This window comes from Plodia interpunctella, chromosome 22, assembly GCF_027563975.2.
Source record: "Plodia interpunctella isolate USDA-ARS_2022_Savannah chromosome 22, ilPloInte3.2, whole genome shotgun sequence".
Lineage (NCBI taxonomy): Eukaryota > Metazoa > Arthropoda > Insecta > Lepidoptera > Pyralidae > Plodia > Plodia interpunctella.
Genome location: NC_071315.1, coordinates 2,326,576 through 2,347,114, shown reverse-complemented (window position 1 = coordinate 2,347,114; position 20,539 = coordinate 2,326,576). Strand labels below are relative to the sequence as shown.

At 35.9% G+C, this 20,539-nt stretch overlaps 3 protein-coding genes across 3 annotated transcripts; 1 reads left to right on the top strand and 2 right to left on the bottom strand.

Annotated features, from left to right (window-relative positions):
• Positions 1-723: 723 nt before the first annotated feature.
• LOC128679752 (uncharacterized protein) lies at positions 724-2,917 on the bottom strand. The gene is made up of 4 exons (XM_053762172.2): positions 2,568-2,917; positions 2,254-2,384; positions 1,843-1,952; positions 724-1,540 (listed from the first exon to the last, which is right to left on the bottom strand). The coding sequence occupies exons 1-4, from the start codon at positions 2,646-2,648 to the stop codon at positions 1,407-1,409; spliced, it is 456 nt and encodes a 151-aa protein (XP_053618147.1). The 5' UTR covers positions 2,649-2,917; the 3' UTR covers positions 724-1,406.
• A 920-nt stretch (positions 2,918-3,837) lies between these two features.
• Fen1 (Flap endonuclease 1) lies at positions 3,838-8,919 on the top strand. Its single transcript, XM_053762049.1, has 8 exons — positions 3,838-4,035; positions 4,124-4,189; positions 4,272-4,475; positions 5,034-5,179; positions 5,446-5,613; positions 6,075-6,293; positions 6,830-6,979; positions 7,555-8,919. Exons 1-8 carry the CDS (start codon positions 3,954-3,956, stop codon positions 7,654-7,656), a joined length of 1,137 nt encoding a protein of 378 aa, XP_053618024.1. The 5' UTR covers positions 3,838-3,953; the 3' UTR covers positions 7,657-8,919.
• Positions 8,913-20,499, bottom strand: Pgi (Phosphoglucose isomerase). The gene is made up of 12 exons (XM_053762047.2): positions 20,296-20,499; positions 18,885-19,024; positions 17,963-18,131; positions 17,229-17,337; positions 15,999-16,163; positions 15,169-15,281; positions 14,690-14,816; positions 13,913-14,007; positions 12,898-13,056; positions 11,758-11,890; positions 10,918-11,059; positions 8,913-10,436 (listed from the first exon to the last, which is right to left on the bottom strand). The coding sequence occupies exons 1-12, from the start codon at positions 20,424-20,426 to the stop codon at positions 10,249-10,251; spliced, it is 1,671 nt and encodes a 556-aa protein (XP_053618022.2). The 5' UTR covers positions 20,427-20,499; the 3' UTR covers positions 8,913-10,248.
• Between the last annotated feature and the right edge of the window lie 40 nt (positions 20,500-20,539).

Sequence of the window (20,539 nt, the reverse complement as noted above, 5' to 3'; positions counted from 1 at the left end):
CATAAGCCAATGAATCTCGTTAAAACATTTGGGTTACCATCAAATTCAGGCACCAGTCGAAGGGCCTTCCAAATATCATCTAGTTGTGCCATGTTAATTAACGAATTAAAACTATCACTACTTTCGTTTAAATTTAAATTTCTATGGAGGTCAATATCTCTACTCCTACTATTACTAAGGGTCCTCGATTGCCTCGGATGGAAAATCTTGGATAAATTAAATTATACAGGAAAATAAAGGAAAGCAACTCTAGAATGATTCTAAAGTACTCACATATACATATCTTGGTTTTTCTGCTGTATCAATGTTCGGATACACCTCCGGGCTGCAGATTCCGTAGATTCGACGATCTCGATGAGGGCTGGAATGCCAGTCAGTCACGCGGGACTCGAACCGGGATATAGCGGAAATCTTGTCGCGCACGAACTGACTCGAGATCCTACCGACTGCGCCAGTTAAGTTTACTGCAGCCGAAGACTTTAAAAAAAACCAAAATTTATTTAACTAATTTATTAAATGAAATAAAATTACAACATAAAACTAAAATGAAGTCTAATGGTCGATGTTAGAACCAAAAGTGAGTATTGCGCGATGTGTCGCGCAATTCCCGGATTTGAAGGCACGTTGCGCTGACTCGGCGGCACGTGTAGGCGACTGTCGTCACGCGGTGCATCCAGGCCGGCGCTTGCGCTGCACTTTACATGTATTAGCTGCGCGTAACGAGTGTCATAAAAACATAATTATAAACATTTAATCTTGAACCATTGACGTACCTAATATAAATAATGGATGTATGCATTTGCCTACAATTTTAAGTTTACGTACTTAAAATTATAAAATAAAATAATGTATTTGTTTTAAAATGATCATTTTAAAACATATACATTGAAGAACTTAAATTCGATATCACAAGGATTCCCATTAGTACTGTGCGATTAATTTATACTTCCTTATTCTTACTAAAATTAGCGCCGTATTTCTTACAAATTATATGTCTTGGTTGACTATTAAAAACCATGACACCATAAGGATAAAGTTAGTAAAAATACTTAATCTTTTATTCGAACAACATTTTCTTCTCCTTGAGAACTTTGAATCTAAGTAGGTAAGTAATTAGGTACATTTAAGAACAAAGATAATAAGAACATTTAGACTATAATAATAAATTTATCTTATTTATCTAGAAAAAAGAGCAAGTTATTTGAACACTTCAACATTAACAATATTTAAAAACCTGTAAATTGAAAGTACTAAGTACATTATAAGTGTGCGCTTTCATTGCTAATTTAGATGGTTGAAAATTAATTAATACTGTTTGTAAGTAGTACTCTCTACTTTCGTTTTTGATTCTCTTAATAAACAACAAAGGCACACTTTACATAATTATGTAGTATATATACTATATTTTATATCAGTGGTGGATGGATTTTTTTCTTTTCTTCTTCATACAAACGACCCAAATCTACCGATGATGGACTTGGCAATCCACATGGCCATTCTAGTGTATCAGCTTCATGCGTCATAATATGTTCGGCTTCCACTAAAATATTGAATAATAAATATGCGATTAAAATAAACAGTAATGGTAAATTATTAAATATATGTGCGAATGTTGTGCAATCACAATATAAGTATCATACATGTCACCTTTCATGTCACATACCTACATAGGTTGACAATATAATTAGCACCAAAAGTCACGGTCAACTAGTTGTGTAGCCCTTGAAAGTTGCTGGAGCCATGGCTTCATTCATATTTTTACGTCACAAATTATAAACATATGTAGGAACCTATATTATAATTTAAATAATATGTTAATAGAATCAATATTGAAATACTCACTTCTAATTCTGTGAATTTTATTTCCATAAGCAAGGTCCCAATGGTACAATGTGACAAAAGTCAGAGGTACTAAGGGTACCAATAAAAATGGCTTTTTCGTTCTTCTAAATCTGAAATGTAAAAATACTCGATTTATGTAGGAACCTCATTTCATTGTATTATATCATTTTTATTGGTATTAGCGTAATCTTGAATAATTAAAATAGATACTTGAATAAGTCACTGAATCTGGCAATTTATCATCAATTTATATAATAAAAAATAAGGCAACTCCCGCCAGATTGACTTTACAATGAATATTTTTATACCTAGATAATGTAATTTATTTTTAAGTTTAATATACATATTTATTTTTTACAAATAAAATATTATTTTAACTCATAAACAAAACTTATATTTACAATATCTTACCCGGTTATAAGGCCTGTTCCGGCGGTAACATAAAATGCAGTTATCCAAAAACATAAATCTCTATTTCTAGCAATCTGCATCGCCATCTGACGCTCTTGTATTTGAAATTGCAGCTGAATTTGCCTTTCCATCTGAAAATAATAAGTAAATGATCAATGAATTTATATTTTAATGTTATAGTTACATCATTATTATATATCCTTTTTAGAAGGTTCACGGATATAGAGCGCGCTGGAGGACCACAATTTTAAATACTAATGTGGCACTAACCTAATACAATAAATAATATAAAATATTAAAACATGAAATCTTACTTTTATTTTATTAATTGTTTGAATAAACTCCTGGTTCTTTTTAAAGTTTTCTTCCATGTTAATACTTAAAAAGCCCCCCATTGTAGTTTTTATTAAAATTACACAGTGAATGATGAAATTCTCAAATAGTTTTAATATCCTTATCACCAGCAGTCACAATCACAACTTTATTCAAGAGCAAAAGATTATTTTAGACACAGCTATCACAGAACATTACTTTGCAAATAGTAGGTATGCACTTTACTCTTTACTACATAATTACGTAATTGAACGTTGTAGGTAGGTAGATACAAATAAAATTATCAATCTGGCTGGCGATTTTTTATATTCTTTGACCTCAAGCTAGTTACAGCTAGTGATGCGACTAGCTCGATCGAGTCGTCGCGTGGTCGTATCGAACTCGAGAAGTTTATTGTGACATTTGAATCGAGAAAGTACCTACTCGAGGTAACTCAGTCACATATCTAAGGTTCATATGTTTGAACCGTGGATTTAGTAAGTACTTCGTACAACAGTACCTTACTGTGCGGACTTACTTAACTTTTGTTTTTAAAAGATAAAATATATTCATTTTTAGCACCTATATTTTATATTTTTCTGGTAATAAAATACTGTAAAGTGAGATATTTTTTATGAATAACTAAAATAATATAACTCGATTAGTATTCGAGTGATATATTTAAATTGTGTTATAAAGTACTATGTGGCAACAAAACACAATTAAATTGTCGACCTTCACCTGACTGGGAGTCTGAGTCTGTCAATCAAGTTACTAGAACAAAAAACAAGCGCCTCGTGCCCAAAAGAATGACGTAATTTCACTATGATGATGAATTTAAGTTACCAAAAGAGCAAAAATACGTTTATATACACTTCTTACGTTCATATTATTATTTGCACTAGCTGCGTAAGCTTGCGTTCCCGTAGAAATTGTATAAAAAGTACCCTATGAATATATTTTATATTATTATATATAATTTTTATCCCGAAAGTATGCGATTCCCATAGGATTTAGTCAAAAAGTCTGAGAGTCAATGTCGCTTTATGAATAAAGTAGACGGCGCTACTGTGCATAGAAACTTAAGTTTTTTAAATTAATAATTAAAAAAACTTTACATTACATTACATTGGTAATACCGCGGGGTGTAGGTAATTGTATATGTTACGGAAAGTTTTGCAAGAGAGAAGATAAATGGTATATATTCTATTTCTATCCTGCCGGGAGAGCACTGGCAACTTCCATTTATAAAGGTAAATGTCAATGTCAATTGCAAATTGCAAGTAAAACGTCAAAATTTTGCCGCCAACCGCTGAAAAGAAGAAAATACGAAAGAAAGAAAATTAAATCATTGAAAACCAATTACTTATTTTGTATATCAAAATAGGATGGGTATTTTAGGTTTATCGAAGTTAATAGCAGATATCGCACCTCATGCAGTCAAGGAAATGGAGATTAAAAACTACTTTGGTAAATTTGTATCATTTGGAAATTTGTGATGGGATGGAAAAAGTTAGGTACCTAGTCATCATTTTACATTCTGCATTTTATTTTTCAGGTCGGAAAATTGCTATTGACGCATCTATGAGCTTGTATCAGTTTTTAATCGCTGTAAGAAGCGAAGGTGAGTCAATAATTTGGTTTCAAGTATTCATAGGTTATGATTTGTTCCAATATCTCTTATAAATCAATAAATGTATTTTCAGGAGCTCAACTCACATCAGTAGATGGAGAGACTACTTCCCATTTAATGGGGACGTTCTACCGTACAATAAGACTAGTTGAAAATGGTATAAAACCTGTTTATGTATTTGATGGCAAGCCTCCTGAACTGAAGTCGCACCAGCTCAACAAGAGAGCTGAGAGGCGGGAGGAGGCCGAGAAAGAGTTGCAGAAAGCTACAGAAGCAGGTAGTTACTTGTGAAAGCTTTGGTACCTATGTGCCTATGTATAAATGGTAGCTTGATATCGACCCATGATGTGAATATGTCCCATCTCAAGTTACGTCTCTAGGGAGATGTGCGCACATCATCGTTGATATATGCAAAAATTAATCTGTTTCCAACATTATTATTTGTAGTTGATTTTTCACTTTACTTCTTACTTCCCTTGTGGACTATTTTCCGCAGTTAGGCCTCTTGTGATTTTTACGTTTCTTGCATAACTATTATATCAGGAGCTCAGAAAAGTGATGAGCATTTAGCCTGAAATGTTTAGTTAATGTGATTGGAACACACAAAACACCACTAAGGTACACATAGCCTAGGCAACTGATAGACTACAATAGAATTCCTAGGGATATTTGACGTCAGAAATTGAAATGCATGAAATGAAAATCTTAAAAATTTTAAGGTTGTATATTTTATGCTGACCATGTTAACATCACAGCCCCTAATGCAAACTGGAAACATGCAATGGTGGACGAGAAAGATATGATCTAGACTCATATGGGAACATTTATTTTTAAGGAGATCAAACTCAGATAGAGAAGTTCAACCGTCGCCTGGTGAAGGTGACGAAACAACACGGAGAAGAAGCCCGGCAACTCCTCAAGCTGATGGGCATTCCTGTTGTGGAGGCTCCGTGCGAGGCTGAGGCACAGTGTGCAGCACTGGTCAGAACTTTTTATTATGTACATGGGTTGCATTCACTGCTGTAAAATCTGGATGTAAAAAATAACTTTTAAGTTGTGTAATAGTATTTTAAATCTTTTCATTTTGACCCATCTAGTGTCACATTGCTGGGTAGAGGTCAGGCCTTTTTTTCCATTTTCTCCTCCTGTGTTAAAACAATTGACTGTTCAGAAATTGTTATTGCAGTTTAGAAATCGTTATTGCATCAACCTATAAGGTAATAGATAAATAAATATTTATATTTCAGGTAAAAGCTGGTAAGGTGTTTGCCACAGCCACTGAGGATATGGATGCCCTGACATTTGGAGCAAATGTTCTGCTGCGGCATCTGACTTTCTCCGAAGCTAGGAAGATACCCGTCCAGGAGTTCCACCTGGATAATGTGCTGAAAGGCTTGGAGTTGGAGTACAAAGAGGTTACATGATTTTTCATTTGGACATTGTCATAATTTGTGAATTCAGGATATCTTGCTCTTAGGCCCTGGCAGGTTCCATCTAGTAACTCAAGTTATAAACAAATATATCTTGTTGCATTCAACTCGATGGCAAGCTTGTGTCAAAAATGACATTTGTAACATTTCTGTGAAAATCTCTTTACTAAAACTTTTTGCATATTTTTGAAAATAATAATGAGAATAAACCCCCGCCCCTGTCTATCCGGGACAGAGCTCTTGACCACTGAACTATCGAGACCATGATCTATTTACGTCTCACGCCGACGTGCAGTATTTTCATTAGAGAGTAGCAGGTACTCTTACCTAATCAACATACCCCACTGTTACAAGAAATTATGTTTTTTTTTTAAATACTCAAGCATGTATTTAATTGAATTTGTAACTTATTTTTGAAAATAATATTTTTGCATATGGTCACCCAGTTCATAGACCTGTGCATCTTGCTGGGCTGCGACTACTGCGGCTCGATCCGCGGCGTCGGGCCCAAGCGCGCCGTGGAGCTGCTGCGCCGCCACCGCTCGCTGGACGAGCTGCTGCGGAATATCGACACCAATAAGTACCCTCCACCCGACAACTGGGACTATGAACAGGCCAGGAAGCTGTTCTTGGAGCCGGAGGTTACAGATCCCGGTCAAATTGAGGTTTGTCTGCCTGTGTATCATTGTTCTCTGACTCTAAGTTAGCTTCTGCGTGGATAAACATTGACACTTAAAAGTACATCTCTCCGAACAATAGAAAATATGAACAGGCCAATTTTTGGAACTGAAAATTGTCGACTGTGTCTAGATAAACTACTGAAAACTCTATCTATATGGTATTTCACAATATAAAAATTAAATTGCCTTATTGGTCTTGAGTAATATGATTAGCTGAGTTTGTCGACACAGCAACTATTCCAAGAAGTTCATACTTATTTATTAAAATTTATTATCGTTTATCTAATTTATTATTTTTAATATCAGCCAAAAAGAAATAAATTTCATTAGCTTGCCCTTTATGCTGGGACCAGGTGGAAGCGGAGTTATAGATGGCATAGCCAAACATTAGTTCTTTACAATTTGAATCATATTTCGATTAAATCATTTGTATTTGCAAATTTTTTTGGCATCAATGTACTACTAAATAACACTAAACAACATGCATCACACACAAAATTAAAAAATAATATCAATTTCAGCTGAAATGGACAGATCCAGATGAGGAAGGCCTAGTGAAATTCCTGTGCGGAGACAAACAGTTCAATGAGGAGCGAGTCAGGAACGGGGCGAAGAAACTGATGAAGGCCAGAACTGGGACCACTCAAGGCAGACTCGATGGATTCTTCAAAGTAAGTGTTTTAGGTCCTCTCTAGCCGCATACTAATACCACCATCATGTTTTAGTCAATTTATTTTATTTACTAGAGTCTGGACCCATTGCACAATCTGATACGCTGTTTTGTATGTCCTACCTAAACCTTGTTAATTGTCTAAACAACAGCTAAAACTGTATCTAAATCGTTGCATGATTCAAAAGACGAAAGCTTAGAAACAGAGACAATGGGCGATGTTGTTTTATACTATACTAAAAAGATAATCTATAAAGATCAAGTTAAATTACTTTTATGCCCAGCTCCACACTATCGTCGATCGCCGGCGCGAATACGTGAACATTTCGTAGTTTGTATGTGTGCTTTTATTTACCGCTGTGAAAAACCAGCAATGTATGCCGAATCAGTCAAAGTTTGGCGCATTTTTTTTCCGAGATAATGTGGAGCCGGCATTATAATCAGTCGAAGTATTTATAGTTTTCCATTATCACGGACATGATTATTGTCACGCGTCGAACGCAACAAGATGCTCTCTGACAACAATCAAAGCTTGTGTCAAAAATTACATTTTTGTAAAAACATGTTTTTCCACAGGTGTCCACAACGCCAAACCCCAAACGAAAGGCAGAGGAAGAAAAAAAAAATGCAGCCAATAAAAAGGCGAAAATGGGAGGCCGGGGGAGGAAACCCAAATAACATGATTACTATAACTAGTGATACGTAGCTCGATAGGCTATTAACGATGGACTGTCGATAGTTCGCCAAAAGTCGAGATATCGATAGTATTGATAGAGTACAATGAAGCAATACAATTGTTACTACTGTCTTGCAGTATTATCTACAGTATTATGCATTGATAGTCTACGTTATCGAGTTTCTTAATTATTGATAGTATCGATTGCTGAGCTGTTATCAAGGCATAATACTGTAGATAATAAAACGCAAACTATTGACGGTTATAAATCGCATTCATTGTAAGCTATCGATAGTACCATTGATATCCTAAAGAACTGAATTTCGACTATCGATAGTTTTTTTTAAGACTAAACCTGTTATTAATAAGGACTGCAGCATAGATTAATCCAAAGTTCTTGGAAATTTTCTATGTTTGATTTTTATGACGTGAATTATATGCAGTGGAGATAGTACGAACGTTTGCGAGAATGTAAACTTATCAACGAAATTTATATGGAAAATTATAGTACCTACCCCGTACGTACACCAGAGGCGCTGTTCATTCTCCATATTAAATTTCGTCGATGGCGATATTGGCGAGACGATGTCGTTCTCGCAAAAACTTGTGCTAGCCCCGCGGTACGCGCACTATAATAATACCCATCGGGTTAGAGAAAGTGGTAATCTGCTAGCTTTGCCTTCGTATGGAATCTCTTTTCTATAAAAAAAACATTGTACTGTCAATAATATATTAAGCCAACGTACACGTAGAGTAGGTATAGAATAAATGAGGGCGCTGTCTCCTCTAGACTGGCAACACTCATAAACACCAGTGTTGCCAACATAGAGGACAGTCAGTCCACCTATCTTGAGCATTCTATATGGTACTGAGGCATTTCATCAGGTCATTTTAGTACCTTGGCTTCATTATTGTAGCATCTTGGTCCTAATAATAATAAATAAAAATAATGTTGCAATGGCAAAAAATATTGGTAGTAAAAAAACAATTTTGAAATCTTTAGACTATATTCATATTTAATCATAATCATTTTGCTAAAACAGGACTGAGAAAATTGATTATTTTTTTGGGCAATTTGACAAAAATACAGTGCATAATGTGTTTTTTTTACTATTTTAAATACGTAGTTTCGTTAAGATCGGTTAGTCAGGGGTGTGGGTTCGATTCCCGCTCGTGTACCTTATTTTTGATAAAATTTTTCATGTCATTATTAAAATTTAATTACGCTTAAAAATTGTGAAAAATATAAACATTCCCAAAAATTATATATTAATTTTATTTCGTAAATGTAACATATAATAAAACCTATAAACTTTTAACATTGATTTCGACATAATCTAGCATACAACCACAACATGAGAATCATATTATATAAACCTTTACCAATATTATACAGCTTTTAGAAAATACATAAATATGTACATACGAAGTGGTAAGATAGATCTAGATTTGGCCAGTAGTTCTCGAGAATAGGACCACTCCCGTGGTTGTCGTACGAGGCGACTAAGGGACACGCAGCCTAGGCAACAATAGCATTCCCAAGGAGGGTTTAGACGGCCGGTTGTAAAATCACAGGCAAATCTTCAAAAATTGTTTAGACTTTCTCTTACGCATACACCTGGATTCGCGGCTTCATAACCCCGCACGAAACCGGGAATATGCAGATATGAGAGAAAGAGACGGATGGTGAAGTTATAGGTAACACTTGCTCGTAAGATTTTTGTATTCGTTACAATGGACGCGACTGACGACAAATTTTTAGAAATATTTATTAGTAGATGTTGCCCGGGGCTTCCATCCTGTGGGAATTATGAGATAAAATATAGTCTATAGTAATCGGTAGTTTCGGAGATTACCCGCCTCAAACATACAAACTTAAAAACGCTTACCTCTATAATAATAGTATAGATTAACTTAAATCTTCGCATAACGTATCTTACCCAAAGTACCACATCTTATCACTTCGTATCGTATATAGATATAAATATAGCGAAGCTTTATCATAACCAATTTTTTTTTTAATTTGCGATGCCCGACAGGTTTTACATTGTATTAGATTCGTAGTAACTAAGGGGCCTAGTTGTTAAATTACCTATACCCTACTGTACAATGTAAAAAGCAATAAATGATATGAATAAAATATTTTTGTGACTTCAAAAATTAAGATTTAAAAGTTTAAGATCGTTTTGTGATGTTCGTTTTATAGATTCACTTAGAAAGTTACACATAAAGACAATAGTAATATTTGATTCAAGCTCATAACACAAATAACGCATACAGAGAGCAACTACTAAGCAACTAAGTACAATACATAGTACAAATTACATACAATTTATTTACTTCAATGCATTACATAAATATATCGCATAATATTGATGTATTTTTTTTATTTCATTACATAGGTAACAATAAAAACGGCTAGGAGTCGTCCTTAATTTACAAAAAAAAAAACAAAACGTCTGTTGCGTTTAAAAAAAAAAGCAGCGAAATCGGTTCTTTTTTTAAAAAATACAAACAACGTAGAATGCTCTATGACACACATAATCTACGTTTTGTTTCATAATGTTAGACTTAAGAAAGAAATGACATACAACCTAGAAGTTTGCCTTCAAGAAGTTGATGAGGCCGTTAGTCGACGCATCATGGCTGGAAACAGGGTTATTGTCCTGCAATTCAGGTTCTATCGCCTTGGCCAACTGCTTGCCGAGCTCGACGCCCCATTGGTCGAAGGAATTGATGTCCCAGATCACGCCTTGGGTGAAGATTTTTTGTTCGTACATTGCTGGAAATACAAAACGTAATTCAATCGATTCACAATAAAAAAATAAGTGAAGCGCGATAAGAAAGCCGTCAATGTACGCGTGTATCACAAAACGTCAAAAAATCACAAGTGCGCAAATCTCCAATACAGATTATATGCACTGCTTGTTATAGGTTTTCATACAAATCTTCATCTCTTATTTCAGCTCCTCGACGATTGAATTATGAAAAAATTTGCGGTCCGTCCCGGCTCCGCTCGAGAAACATATTAAATCACACTAACGTATTGGTGAAAACCGTATAAAAATCCGTCCGGTAATTTCTCTAGTTTATCGCGAACAGACAGACGCGGCAGAGAACTTTGTTTTATGCCGGTTCCACACTACCGCGGAAAAGATCACCGAACTTTAAATTTTGCGCTAAATAAAAGCACTCATACAAATCACGCAATGTTCATACGGCGTGGAGTAGTGGTAGTGATAATTTTCTGATAGGTAGCTTACCAATGAGAGCTCCGAGCGTGAAGGGGGTGACCTGTTTGACGACGATGGAGTTCGTAGGACGGTTTCCCTTGAACACCTTGTGCGGCAGGATTTTGCTAACCGCGTCCGCTGACATACCTGACTTCTCTAATTCAGCCTTAGCCTAAAGTCAAATCAAATTATATGTTGATCATATGTTATAAAAAAAAATTAACCGTCCAAATCAAAAGGGACTTTATGGCGGCTGGCACTTGGGTCTTTATTGCCGTTGTTCCAATACAAAACAACGGCAATAATGGCGTAAGTGCCGGGCGCCATATGGTCCTTTTGATTTGGACGACCATAATTGTAACTCATGTATTAAATGTCATTAAGTGTGCGGCCCTATTGAAGTTATGCTCCGTTGCGACGACGCAGCACGTTTAAGCTCAGTTGTTTTCCATAGGTTTTGACACTGACGTGCGTTGAAAAGTAAAATAAAATCAAAAGTCAGCACCATCTAATGCCAGCTCCACACTGTCGTCGAATCCGTCGAATCGTCCACACCGTTTGATTACGGCGACAGTGTGGAGCTGGCATAAAGGTAAATGATTAAGTACCTAGCGACATCCCTCGGTTTATCTATTACCTACTTACAAATCAACTATTAATTTATTGCATGCATTCTATTTAACGAGAGAGAATGCTAGATGGCGCTGTGTGTTAACAGAGAGAAAGATAATCTTCACCTCATTCATCTTGCTTTTCATATTTTGATAAGCGCCCCGGTCTGAGCCAGGAAATTAGCAAGCAGAATCTTGTGGTAGACCCCCGGACTTCGCGGCGTCACAGTACCTATTAATATAAAGAAAGAAACCTCACCTCGTCACTAGTCTTGCCTTTCATAAGCGCTTCGGTCTGAGCCAAGAAGTTGGCGAGTAGAATCTTGTGGTGGACCCCGCCGGAGATGGGGTTGTGCGTGCGTGCTGGCGCTATGAAATCGCAGGGGATCAGTCTGGGGGGTGAAATTAATGTTTTAAGGTTTTCGTTTTAGTGTGTTTACTTGCCAATAGATGGCGGTAAGGTAGAGGACGCTGTCTCCTGTTAGCTGGCAACACTGAGTATTTGACAACCAATCTTTATCATTATATTTGTATTGTAATGGTAAAAAAGTACGTTTGATATCAGTTTCGTTCACTTTTTGCGTGTTTTTCATATAAACTTTCACCCCCCTATTACAGCTCTTTAGGGGTTGATGTTTTTATAAAGAAAGTAGCCTATATTAACGTCGAACTTTTAACCATATCATCCAAATTTTACCAAAAGCGGTCCAGCGGTTCAGTCATGAGAGCGTGACAGACAGATTTTCGCGTTGACTTAATACTAGCCATTGCACAGTATGTGTGTTTTTTATACTTTAACCCCTATTACAGCACTTTAGGGTTTGATCTTTTAACGCAACACAGCTAAGTTTGATCTCGTACTTTTAATTAAATCTAATCCAAATTTCATCAAAATTTCACCCCCTATTACAGCACTTTAGGGTTTGATCTTTTAACGCAACACAGCTAAGTTTGACCTCGTACTTTTAATTAAATCTAATCCAAATTTCATCAAAATTTCACCCCCTATTACAGCACTGTAAGGTTTGATTTTTTTAAAGCAACAAAGCCTCGTGGGCCCAGTGGTCAAGTTCTTGCCTCTGAACCGAGAGGGGACCTCTCGGGTTCGATCCCCGGTCGGGTCATGATGGAAAATGATCTTTTTCTGATTGGCCCGGGTCTTCCAGGTATTAGATGTTTATCTATTTATTTATTTTATTTGTTATAAAATATAGTATCGTTGAGCTAGTATCCCATAACACAAGTCTCGAACTTACTTTGGGGCTAGCTCAATCTGTGTGATTTGTCCTAATATATTTATTTATTTATATTTAAGTTTGACCTCGTACTTTCAACTAAATCTAATCCAAATTTCATCGAAATCGGTTCAACAGTTTATTATATATATTTAATGCATCACCTGGTGCCCTGGTGGATCAGTTGGTAGAACGCATGCTGTCCGTTGGTGCCGGGTTCGCCCCACACGATGGGGCCGGTGCTGTAGTCGACTTGGGCCCCGGAACGCGTCACATACTTGCCATTACTCTCCATGTCGCCTTGTTGGAAGTACGCGGCGAATCTGGAACGTGAAAAATAGAACACCGACTGTGAAACAAATTATCAGGATATTGCACAAAAATTCGTACGTCTTTTAGTCGTTGTTTTGTTGTCATCATTCCAATATGTATTCATGTCATTTCAAAATGTGCTATTGCGCAAACCATAGACACAGCCGGTTCCAAATCTCGTGGCGCGTGGCTCCATCGGAAGCTGCAATCAAGTCAGCCCAGGTACAGATGAGAGAGAGAGAGAGACAGAACATACTGTTAGAAAAGAATCGGCTGAATGAAAACTTGGCCGAGTGACACAAAATTATATTTATTATTCTTGAAAGCGATACAAAAAAAATTTACCTAAACCTTATCTAAGCACAGATGAAAGACAAGTAAAGTTGACATTTTTACTTTTTCAATTTCAGATTGCGACCATAATACAGGTTTATTTATTTATTTAAGTACACATAACAAATTGTAGTATAAACAGTACATTTTATAAATTCTATGGTGTGTGAGCGGTGTGAGATACACTACAATAATAAAAAAACAGTGTACATAGACAGTTCAGACAAAAATGCAAACATATATATATAAAGCACATAATAAACAAAGAAGAGAAAAGCAAAATTTAAAGGGAATATTGTACTAGACAAACGTGTTAATATAATGCAAAATAAATTAAACAAATCACAGAGTCAGTTCACGCTTAACGGCTCTGCGAAACTGGGCCAAGTTCAAACGCAAAATGTCAAACTCAAAATGTCTGCGTCTGGCGAGAACGTCATTATATTGGCGACACATGTTGACCGTTGGGTTGTAATAAGATGTTTTATATTATATATACATTAAGGTGGGACATCTACTGGTTCCAACACATACCTGTGTAAATACTGATCGTACGGCAACAAGGCGTGCGTCTCAGCGCCGTAGAAGTTGGAGTACCACACGCCGAGCAGCGCCAGGAGTACCGGGGCCTGATAATGTAAAGACAATTTTATTTCTTACTTTCTATTCCATAGTAATCTAGCAGCCGAAGACCGATCTTATTAACTATACCTAGTCGAATAAATATTTGCTATAGGTACTATAGTCGAATTTCGAACGGAGGCTGAGAGGTAGGGGGGGGGGTGGTCTAAATCAAGGGTTGTAACTTTTGGAATGGAAAATATAAAATTAATTAATGGTGTTTAGTTTATATGTGGGCTGCATGTAACGTGCTAGATGTTTAGAATTCTACATGTTTGCAGTCCTTTTTTTTCTATTTGCACTTTGTTTGTATACAAATTACATAATGTTAGTTAACAAATTTTAGATCAATATAAGTATGAAGATTTGTTATCGGCATTTAAACATCAAGTTGTGAATAAACAAAATTAAATTAAGTACGTCTGTCTGCTGTAACAATCGTATGGATATCCTATTATCCTATTCCATACTAACATTTATGAGGATGTATGTGTGTATGTACGTTTGTTACTCTTTCATGCAAAATCTACTGGACGGATTGTTATGAAATTTGGTACATGGGTAGAAATATAACCTGGAATATGTAGGGTACTTTTTATCCCGAAATTCCCATGGGAACGATCCCCAGGGCGCATCTATATAAATGGTATAGTATGAAGTGCTTCTGTGTCTTCACAGGTATATACTTACATTCTTCTCCAGCGGCGCGGTGGTAAAGTGATTGTCCATGAAGCTGGCTCCCTCTAGAAGCTTCTCGAAGTTATCGAACCCGATGTACAGGGAGATGGACAGACCGATGGCCGACCACAGGGAGTACCTGATGATACAGACACAAAATCACACGTGACGTCACCATTTATATGTCAGATTTTGATTATTACAAATTTTTTGCCGTATCAGTATTTTTTGGAGTTTATTAATTACAAACAAAATTACAAATCTTTTCTCTTTCTATAATATTAGCTATTGCTCGCGGTTTCGCCCGCGTAAATTTTATTTTTCGACGATAAAATGTACTCTATATCCTTCTATACATCAAACTAAATGTATGCAAAATTTCAACAAGATTGGGTGAATAGATAAGAGCGTGAAGAGGTAACAAACAAACTTACTTCGCATTTATATTATTAGTTGGGATTAGTATGGACAAACAAATTCAGCGCACTCACCTGCCCCCTACCCAGTCCCAGAAACCGAACATGTTCTTAGCGTCGATCCCGAAAGCGGTCACTTTTTCAGCATTCGTGGACAACGCTACGAAGTGTTTCGCCACCGCCGACGGCTGCGACAATAATATCATTTTCTCGAAGTCAGTATTACCTACTAGTTATGTTTCACTTAAATATTGTGCAAAAATCTATATACATACTAGCGGCCCGTGCCGGCTTCGCTCGGGTAAAACCTTAATAAATTATAAACCTAAACTTTCCTCTGGTATCTTCCTTCCTATTTATTAAAAAAAAAACGCATCAAGATCCGTTGTGTAGTTTTAAAGATCTAAGCATAAATAGGGACAGACAGCAGAAAGATACTTTGTTTTATACTATATAGTGATAATAAAATCGTAAGTGGGCATGTCTGTACATAGGAGATATTGAAGAAAAATATTTATGGGCGTCTTCATAGGACTAATAGAAGCGAAAACATTTTATTTTTATAATTTCTGTCTATCTGTATGTTTGTCACGCAAAACTCCTAAATGGAATTTGATGCGGTTTTTACAGTTGTATTGTGGATAGTTTAACATAAAATCTGGTATAGGTTTGATCGCGATACGTTTCTTAGAATTAGAACCTGAGATATTGACAATAATAAGATCAGAATAAATTGACAATAAGAAAATCATCGTTTTGGCGAACGATGGAAACTTAACACAAAAATAAAAGTACCTATACTCTATTCAACATGGAAATACAAAAAAAAAATTAAGATTAATAGAAAATAAAAATAAAATTAACATAGGGATATAACGAGAATTAATTTGTTCAAGGTTTCTTACATCATTGGCCGCCTGGAGGAACCAGCTCTTGGCCGAGGTTGCGTTGGTGATGGTCTCCTGGGTGGTGAACGTTTTGGACGCGATGATGAACAAAGCCGTCTCGGGGTTCAAGCGCTTCAGCACCTCAGCTAAATGTGTCCCGTCGATGTTGGACACAAAGTGGACCTGTGAAGAAAGAAATTATCCCAATCCCAACATTATAAATGGCCCTTTCACTCGAAAGAGAGAGATTGCGTTTCACTTTACACTACTTTCGCACGCGAACAATCATGGCGGAATTTCGAAAAAAAAATATAATTATTGTATTTTTTTCACGCAAATTTAATTGTTGAAACTTCATGGGATTGGTCCTGATTAAACAAGATATTTAAAAAAAACTTACAGAAGCGTCTAAATGTCAATTATGCTTTCAAATTAAAGAACAGTTTATTGTCTCTTTTTCTTCCATAGACACTACTTATGAAATAGAAAGGGAAAACAAAGAATAACAGCCTTATTTTGTAGCATGCGCGCACATGCGTGCGCATTCCGAGTCAAAAGGCAAATAAGTTTATTTGTTACCATCCCGTGTTATATACTCAACCAATCTTCTTGAAACTTCACATATATACAATTAAGAGTATGGAGAAGGTAATAGGGTACCTTTTATCACGGATAAATCTATCGTTCATGTGGGATTTGCGAAAAACCTGTATTCTATTATAGGTGTCGCTAAAAGCGAATAAAATAAACTTTGCAATAAAAACACTAGATGGCGCTGTGTGTAATTTAAATACGCTACGGATATTTTATTTCAACTATCTCATTTTAATACGAAGAAAAACTGTTCCCGAGCGCATTTAAACGGCCGAAGCCGCGGACAAACAGATATTAATATATAAAGTCGAAAGTTTGTGTATTTGTTACTTCTTCACTCTCAAACGGCTGGCCCAATTTGAATGAAATTTGGTATTAAGGTAGCTGATAAGTTAGATTAACACATAGGGTACTTTTTATCCCGAACGTACGTGATATCCTCAGGATTAGGTTCAAAAGTATGATAAACAATAGTGCTTTATAAAATAGATGGCGCCACGCCCCTGTGCATAGTGCGTAAGAAAAAACAGAGTATATATATATCTCCAAACTTCATGACACGCACGCATCAGATTAATGAGCTGCTAGTGTGTTATAAATAAAATAAAATAAAGAAATAAATATCTACTGCAGATGATATATAGGTATGTCTACCTTCAGATGGTTGGCGTAAGGTTTGAGCGCTTCGGTGACCATCAGCGGGCCGAGGTCAGATCCGCCGATACCGATGTTGACCACGTCCGTTATAGTTTTGCCTGTGTATCTGTAGGCAATTTGTTTTTTTACAAGCCATAATTTAGCTTCACCGATACTGATAAAAAATATACATAAATTTATATTTAGAAAATGGTAAGCCCTTCTGGCATGATAGCTACCAATACTGTTTGAATTAGTTTCTTGCCGCATTTCTTCTCAGATCTGAAATGCTAGTAGTTTGTAGCTTTGGTAAATATCATTTAATTTAGAATATGACGTGAAAAAGTGCCTGTAATGCTTAATTTCTGAATAAATGATTTGAATTAATAATTTTCTTTTCTTAAACATGTTTTTACAACAATACAAATTATTTAATTTAAATGAAGAATAAGCTGATGAAAATCAGACGCAAGAGTTTTATATATATAGTTTTAGACAGTATTCGCGCTTCTACCTATGATTAATCTAAAGTCTTATATCCATGTTCCGATTGTCCTTTACCAACTTTAACACTCACTTAAACCTATATTTATTTGATATTTCCAGCGTGTCATACATAGAGGCAAGATAGGTACATATATACTACGTAAGATACATATTATACTACACTTTTCTCTTACTGGTATGAGCGAAACGAAAGATTTGATATAGATTTTTTCTGTCTTTATGGATGAGAGGAATACCGGCCTTACCCCTTCCACTGTCCACTGATGACCTGTCCGGAAAACTCCTTTATATGATCGAGTACAGCGTTCACATCGGGCGTGACATTCTTCCCGTTGACAAGGATGGGACGATTCTGGCGGTTGCGGAGTGCGATGTGGAGCACTGCTCGGTCTTCCGTGAAGTTAATCTTGTCACCTGAAGGAAATTCAATCGATGTATATCTTTTATTGAATTTTACTTAAATATAATTTTTATTTTTATTTTACATGCTTTATACAATGTTAAAATCAATAAATTAAAAAAACCCCGACTTTCTATATTCATTTCGCTACAACTTTTGAACGGCTGAACAGATTTTCATGAAACATGGCTCATCATGGAAAAGATAAAATGATTTATGACACAAAAAAAAAACTAAACAAAAATCGGTTCATCCGTTTCGGAGCTAAGATGCCACAGACACATACACTGATAGACACGTTAAACTATTTGGAACGGCTATAACCTCCTCCTTTTGCCCTTTTGCGTCAGGGTTTAAAAATAGACAAGTATTCAATGTAATAAAAAACCTATTTACATAAGTGGTAAGATACGTTACATTAGGTAGACGCTTAAAGCAATATATGCCATGGGCGGAGTCCCTTTTTTTCACATAATTTATTTTGTCCTTTTTGGCATAAAATATTTCGACATAATATATAAGAGAACACACAGTTCATCTTTAAGCCACGAATACACTAGGGAACATTTGACACGCAACATGTCGCTCTTTCTCACTTTATTACCATTGTTCCGAGTGAAATAGCACATCTTCGATCTCACTTGAATAGGAAAGAACGATACTTTGCGCGTCAAATGTCTCATGCAAAGTGATGTTCAAAGTTACGAATACAGCAGATTTTAAATTATGTATTGACACATTAATGAGTATAAATTATCTCAACATACCATTAAACATGGCATCTCTGGCCTGCTCCACGTTGCGGCTCTTGGCCAGGTTGAGGAGCAACGCGAGGGTCGTGTCGTCCACACGGTTCTTGGAGTAGTCCAGGAGGATCTCCCCATCATTCGGTGTTGGGATGCGAAGGCTGATGAAAAATATACAATACAATAACAATTGTTCTTTATTGCACTAATTAGTTACATAGTATAATCAATACAAAATTAATTATCACACATAGCATGACATTATGATTTAGATACATCCCCACTTGCTGATGTCCCACTGCTGTAAAAAGGCGGCTGCCTTTTTTGATTGCATTGAAACTTTGTAGATTGTCTCACAATTGTGTTCACCAATATTTCTTTTATCTACGGTGTTCAAAATCATTTATACCCTATATGTTGCCCAGGCTATTAAGCCTATACCAGCCTATTAGCTATTAAGCTATATAACAAAAAACTTTCATTTAAATATGTCCAATATTTCTGGAGATGAGCATGTACAAACAGACAAACAGACCAATTTTTTTTCAAATTCTTTCTCTATTACTATGACTCTAATTAACTCTAATAAACGCCTAATTTTGTTTATATATATTCAATGTACAGATTTTTTTTCTACTGTTGTATTAAATGTATTGATTGATAACATTATGTAATATAGCAATCGTAAATTTTTAATTATCGACTTAGATATGTACTACTTACTAATTAATGATAATTAAGTAGGCACTTTGTGACACTTATGGCAAGTTTCTTATCATATTGTTACAACATACTCTGTTATAACTCTCACTCTTATCTGAGCTTATTCCCGGTTCCTTCCTCAGCCATTGAACGTCGGAGCCCAGGGTCCACTTTCCTACTTTTATATACTTTCTAAACTAGTTACTCATAAATAACAGTGTGAACAATTAACGGCGTGATAGATACTCGTAAATAACTTCTGTTATTTACGAGTAACTAGTTTAGAAAGTATATAAAGTAAACAAGTATGATAAGTAAGCATACTTGTCATATTCTCTCTAATAATTCCCAACTAATATTATAAATGGGAAAGTAAAAGTTTGTTTGTTACTTCTTCAGGCTCTATGAATTCAACCAATTTTTTTTAAATTTTGCTTACATGTAGGTTGAAATATGATGAAGGACATAACTTTCACGACGGAAAATAACTGTTCCCGTGGAAAATTAACGCGGGCGATGCCGCGGGCAACATCTAGTAAAATAAATAAGAGGCGCCGCACCGCGTAAACGACCTTTGTAGGACTTTCCAATTAGATAACGCAACTTTGTGTAATTAAAATAAACAGACCAGACTGCTTCCCACAAACGTATGCCTTTATCATTTAAATTCCCGTTTTACGTTCTCATTTTAATTTGTTTGATATAAATGTATAAAAAAAACTTCAAATACCTGAATTTGCTAAAACGCTCCGGATCCTGCTGGAACAATTGTTGAATATTTATTTTGTCGGCATTTGAGTTATAGTATTCTTGGAGTTTCTGGAAAGCTGGGTCCTGTCTCAAATTTACTTTCGGCTCCATGGTTCTCGGAGAAAGTGCGGTCAGCAAAGTACAGAGCGGCCGCAATCGTATCAGCACGGCTGATAACAAACATCTGTTTGACATTCCTATGACATGTGAAGGTTATTTGGTGC